The sequence below is a fragment of the Galeopterus variegatus genome, unplaced genomic scaffold (assembly GCF_000696425.1).
Source record: "Galeopterus variegatus unplaced genomic scaffold, G_variegatus-3.0.2 Scaffold687, whole genome shotgun sequence".
NCBI classification, from domain to species: Eukaryota; Metazoa; Chordata; class Mammalia; order Dermoptera; family Cynocephalidae; genus Galeopterus; species Galeopterus variegatus.
This window is the reverse complement of record NW_007726798.1, coordinates 511090-517666: the sequence shown is the minus strand read 5'-3', so window position 1 is coordinate 517666 and position 6577 is coordinate 511090. Positions and strand designations below refer to the sequence as shown.

The following is a 6577-nucleotide window of genomic DNA, read 5'->3' as shown; positions in this document are numbered from 1 at the left end:
AAAAAAAAAAAAAAAAAAAAAAAAAATCCACATACGAAAGTCAGGAGCGTATCTATACAACAATGAGATAGCTGAAAAAGAAATCAAGAAAGTGATTCCATTTAGAATAGTCACCAAAAAAATGCAATACCTGGGAATAAATTTAATCAAGGTGAAATATCTCTACAATGAAAACTACTAAATACTGATAAAAGAAATTAAAGAAGACACACAAAAATGGGAAGACACTCCATTTTGGGTTGGAAAAATTAATATTGTCAAAATGAACATACTACCCAAAGTGATCTACAGATTCAATATTATCCCTATCAAAATACAAATAACATTCTTCACAGAAATAGAAAAAACAATCCTAACATTCATATGAAACAACAAAAGACCCAAAATAGCCAAAGCAATTCTGAGCAAAAAGAATAAAGCAGGAGACATTACACTATCTGACTTCAAAATATATTACAAAGCTATAGTAATCAAAACAGCATGGTACTGCCATAAAAATAGAAATATCAAACATTAGAACAGAACAGAGAACCCAGAAACAAATCCACATATCTACACCCTACTGATTTTTAACTATGGAACCAAGAACATACATTAGGGAAAGGACAGCTTCTTCAGTAAATGGTGCTAGGAAAACTGAAAATCCATATGTAGAAGAAACTAGACACCCTATCTCTCACCATATCCCCAAATCAACACAAAATGAATTAAAGACTTAAATATAAGACCTGAAACTATAAAACTAATAGAAGAAAACATAGGAAAAACACTCCAAGACATTGGTCTGGGCAAAAATTTTATAAAGAAGACTTATAAAGCATAGGCAATAAAAGCAAAAATACACACGTGGGACTACATCTAACTGAAAGGCTTCTGCACAGCAAAGGAAACAATCAACAGAGCAAAGAGGCCACCAGCAGAATGGGAGAAAATATGTGCAAACTATTTATCCAACAAAGGATTAACATCCAGAATATACAAGGAACTTAAACAACAAGAGCAAAAAACCAAATAATCCAATTTAAAAATGGGCAAATGATCTGAATAGATATTTCTCAAAAGACATACAAATGGTCAACAGGTATATGAAAAAATGCTCAGTATCACAAATCAAAACCACAACGAGATATCATCTCACCCCAGTTAGAATGGCCATTATCAAAAAGTCAAAAAATAATAAATGCTGGCAAGGATGTGATGAAAAGGGAACTCTTACACATTATTGGTGGGAATGTAAATTAGTACAGCATTATGAAAAACAGTATGGAGGCTCCTCAAAAAACTAAAAATAGAACTACCATATGATCCAGCAATCCCATACTGGGTATTTACCCAAAGAAAAGAAAATTAGCATATTGAAGAGGTATCTGCACTCAATTTACTGAAGCACTATTCACAATAGCCAAGATATAGAATCAAGCTAGGTATCCGATGACAGATGAATGGATAAAGAAAATATGTTACATATACACAATGAAATACTTAGACATGAAAAAGAATGAAATCATCTCATTTGTAGCAACATGAATGAGCCTGAAAGACATTTTGCAAAGTGAAATAAGTCAGGCGCAGAAAGATAAATACTACATGTTCTCACTCATATGTGGAAGCTAAGAAAAAAAAAAGTTGAGCTTTTAGAAGTAGAGAGTGGAATTATGGCTACTAGAGGTAGGGGAGGGGAGTGGAGATAGGGAGAGGTTGGTTAATGGATACAAAATGACAACTAGACAGGAAAAATGAGTTCTAGTGGTGTATAGTAGTGCTAGGTATCTATAATTAACATTAAATTATTGTACGTTCTCAAATGTCTAGAAGAGAGGAGCTCAGATGTTCTTATTACAAAGAAATGAGCATATTCATTAAGAGTATGAATATGCTCATTACCCTGATTTGATCATCACACATTGTATACATGTATTGAAATAAAACCCTGTACCCTTTAAATATGTACAATCAATACATGTCAATTAAAAAATAAGCTTACTTAAAAAATAAACAGTCTGTGACATACAGAGGTGCTAATAAAATAAGCATTAAGCTAAAACCAGAATTATTAAACCTAAATCAACCAACCAGGGAATAGGTGACATACAAAAATAACATCATCCTGAATATTATCTGAATATCCCCCCAAAATCATTGAATACCCTAATCTAATTTTCATTAAAGCTAAAACGAAAGTCAAAATATTTCACTATAATCTTAAAAGAAAATTACTTAAACATTGTCAGTGTGTCTTCCAAATTTTGAATGTGTACATTTCAAATTTTATTTAGCAAAGAAACTGTCATATCAAACACCCTGAGCTAACCACCTTCAATGGAATTTAATATAGCCATATTGGAAATATTCTACTGACCTGACAGAACATACAAAGAAGACTTCTTTTGGAAAGAAGAGAAACAAAGAAGGAAACACAGAAAATACTCTTAAGTCTTATATTTATGGACTATTATGGAATATTTATACAATTGTTCAAAAGTTGTCTTGAGGGATTTAATACATACCAGGCTCCAATTTGATAATTTTTACTGCAGCCAGCTCTCCTGTATGTACATTTCTGGCCTAAAAATAAAAATGAAAATAAAAAAATTTTAAAGTTCTTAAAAACATATGCACAGAATGCTGATAGTTTGGCAGTTTCTTACAAACCTTAAACGCAGTCTTAACATATGATCCAGCAATCCTCACTCCCAGGCATGTACCCAATTGAGTTGAAAACTTACGTCCACACAAAAGTCTGCATACAAATGTTTATAGCAACCTTTATTCTTAATTGCCAAAAACCAGAAATAATCAAGATGTCCTTCAGTAGGCGAGTGGATAAATGAATTGTGCTATGCCCATACAGTGGAATATTATTCGGTGATAAAAAGAAATGAACTATCAAGTCACAAAAATATAGGGTGGTGCCTTAAATGCACATTTCTAAGTTAAAGAAGCAGTAGGAAAAGGCTACATACTGTATGATTCCAACTACATGACATTATGGAAAAGGCAAAACTATACAGTAAAAGAGCAATGGTTGCCAGAGGTTTAAGGGGGAAAAGGAGTGGGGTGAATAGTTGAAGCACTGGGGATTCTTAGTGTAGTGAAACTATTCCGTGTGAAACTGTAATAATGGATATGTGTTATTATGTGATTGTCAAATTCCATAGAAATGTACAACACAAAGAGTGAATCTTAATGTAAACTGTGAACTATAGTTAATGATAGTAAATATGTATTTGTTCAATAATTGTGGGATAGGAGATGCTCAGTTTCCCACAGTCTGGATCTCAGACCACTCATTTGAGCCTCAAACCACTCCCCTGGAGCTCAGCACCACCACCTCCCGCCCCCATCCTGAGCCAGAAGAGTGTTACTGTTGCACGTTGCACCTATTTTTGAGCACAATTTTGAGCACAATAGGGAAGACAGAGAAAGCAGGACGCAAGTTTGATCAATTTCAGCGGTTGAGCATGTTTAGTAGAAAGGAGTTTGCTCTTGAATGACCTTCCACTGGAGGCGCTAGAGAGCACCGAGTATATTTTAAGTATAGTCAGTGTATATGCTAGAATTTGACCACTGAGCATGCTCCAAAAAGAACATAGCATACACAAGGATAGAGTTACATAAGAGTCATTTAACCAGGAACCACCTCCTTAAATATTCATAGAAAGCATGAATATACATAGACAGCCAACTATAAAGGTAGAATCCAAGACCAAAGCAAGGCTGCTACTCAAATCAGCCAGCACTCTGCCTGTGAAGTGTATATTCTTTACTCTTTGCATTAAAACTGCTTTCACTTTCTACTCTGACTCTTGTTCTTGAATTCTTTCCAATGGCAGAGTCAAGAACCTAGTAGAGGACAGGGCTGAGGCCAGCTATCCAACCTCCCCAGACCCTCTCCTTCAGTAATAATTGCAATAAATGTGCCACATTAATGAAAGATGTTAATAAAAGGAGAAACTGCAAGGGGTTGTGGAGTGGATAAATGTAACTCTATATACTGTCTGCTGAATTATACTATAAATCTAAAGCTGGACTAAAAAATTAAGTCTATTAATTTTTTAAAAAACACATATAAACTATTTTTAAAAGAATACATGTATTTTCAGATACATTCATGAGTCAATTTTTATGGTTAGGAGCAACACAAATATATTACATTTCTGCTTAATAGAACCAAAATAAATATGCAAGGATCAAAGACACCTTAATTTTTTTTAAAGATTCTGATGGCTCAGAAAGAAATAGATCACTGGAGAATTTGAAACAACGATCACAGAACTGCATAAACTAAAGATGGTATTTTAAAACTCAGCTACAACATGCAGAAGTCAAAATTATATTATATATAGTTACAGAAGTAAAAAGCAAAGAATATATACTATAACTCCCTCTGATAGGTATAAATATTTAAATGTCAGTCTCCATTTTGTTGACATATTTCTGTTCTCTCCAAACGAAAGCCAATGGTCAAATGTTTGTACTCTGTAATTTTCCAGCTGGATCTTTAAAACAGAAAGCAGTACCAGGCTCTTTTATAATGAAAGGCAAAGGGCTTTCAGAAAAAAAGATCTTCTAAACAGAGACTTTACAGATTCAGTTTACTAAAGAGATCTTTCAGAAATTTAACTACAGAACTTCACACTATAATCTAAATGTCTTTTGGAATACCAGTTCTGAAATCCAACATTTCTCTCCAACATATTAAATGTGATATTAACAAGCCTTTTTATTTTTAACTTTAACACACAGGAATTTGAAGATCCTGCATTATTTTTACAAAACGAACTAACGAAGTACTAAAGCATCTTTGTGAAAAGGATATATTTCTGATTCCTATTCATTTTAGTAGGTTATTGTTATACACTAATATCATATCCTTAGGTAACTGTTATTAATAAAGAACTGAAATTATTGGGTGAAAAAAGATAAACTCATAATATATGGGACTGAAGTCAACATAAAGTCCATGAAAGAATCTTTCCAGTTGAATTAAGTTTCCATTCTTCAATTGCCAATGCATTTGCATTTCCCTTTCATCTCTTAATTCGTATTTCCAAGTCATTTTACTACTACCAGAAGTATTTTAACTCAAATCGTCCTGTATTCGATATTTAATTAGCAGTAAAAAGTTACTCGTAGGGCCAAGCCCATGGCGCACTTGGGAGAGTGCGGGTTTGGATCCTATATAGGGATGGCCGGAGCTCACTGGCTGAGCGTGGTGCGGCCGGTCTCAAAAAAGGATTAAAAAAAAAAAGTTACTCGTAGATTTCCACTTGCACCAAGAAAAAGATTTAAAGATGCTTATCTTCCTAATTAAGCCATTTCTATTTCAACAATATTATGCAGTTGCCAATTCTGTGAACTTTCCCACATGCTGGTAAATTTTTAATGTAACTAAAAAATAACTTATTAAAGGAAAAATCTAAACATTTTACCTACAAGTTCTCAACATAGAATTGGAAGACATGACTCTGCAAAATACATCATAGTAGCCATAAAGTTGAAAGAGATTTTTTAAAAACTGTGGCAAAAAATGAAACTGGCAAGTAAGAACAGCCATCTAAAAGCTATTTCAACCAAGATGGTCACCATGAAGATAAATGAAAAAGGTCTTACATTCCACTTTACTGTGCTTCACATTAGGCCTCTCATCCTACACCCATTTAATTTTCTTCCAGCATATTTTTAGGGTCACAAAACTTTTCCAAGAAGCCAACTTGGGGCTTCAGTTTTAAATATGCCCCCTTCCTCCAAACATATTCTTTAACATAACAGAAAATCTAGACATGTCAATATTTAACAAGCTATCTCTAGTGGCCAGTGACTGCTCCTCAGGGTCAGAATTATGCATCCCAGATTTAAGAATAGGAACTACAGTACAAAAGTAGCAACATAGCAGCTATAAGGTTTGAAAAATGCAAAACAGCTGATTCATCCACAAATGAAGTAAACAGTCAATTATGTTATAGGCTGTAAAACCTCCATACCCAATTCCTTATGAAACATTATTTTTAACTGGTTCATTCATTCAGCAAATATTACTGGATACTTATCATGTGCAGGCCCTGTTGTTGATACCGGAGATGCGATGTAACAAAAACAGTCCCTGTTTTCAGGGAGTTTTATCAGGTGAAGAAACAGAGAAGTGATCAGTAAATATAATATAGTATGAGAAATGCTCTCAAATGTGATACAACACAGGAGGGTTCTGAGTCCAGTCAAAGTGGATCGGAGAAAAAGCTTCCAGGAGAAAGTAAATCTAAACTGAGACTTAATGAAAGATTTTCCTGGGAGGACTGGCAGGTAGGGGTGGGGTGGGGTGGGTGGGGTAAGGGAGTATAGATGGCAGAATTCCAGGCAAAGGTATAAAGACAGGAGAAAACACGAACAATTCAAAGAAGTATCTTGAATTAAGAGAATATAAATGCATGAGGAGGGAATGCTGCAAGGCAAAATTCCTTTGAAACTCAGGAAAGACTATAACACCTCCTATCTTCTTGTGGCTATCATATACTAATCTCTTGGTCACCCTCCTAGTTCTTTTTTTTTTTTTTTTTTTTTTTTTTTTTTTTTTTTTTTT

The 6577-nt window shown here is 34.0% G+C and overlaps 1 protein-coding gene across 2 annotated transcripts in view; it reads right to left on the bottom strand.

Moving 5' to 3' along the window:
* Nucleotides 1-6577, bottom strand: part of MAP4K5 (mitogen-activated protein kinase kinase kinase kinase 5) — a 106322-nt gene that overhangs the window by 85284 nt on the left and 14461 nt on the right. For both annotated transcript variants that reach the window (XM_008571399.1, XM_008571400.1), the window contains exon 2: nt 2508-2565. In XM_008571399.1, coding sequence (XP_008569621.1) covers nt 2508-2565 — 58 coding nt within the window. The remainder of the gene's footprint in view (nt 1-2507; nt 2566-6577) is intronic.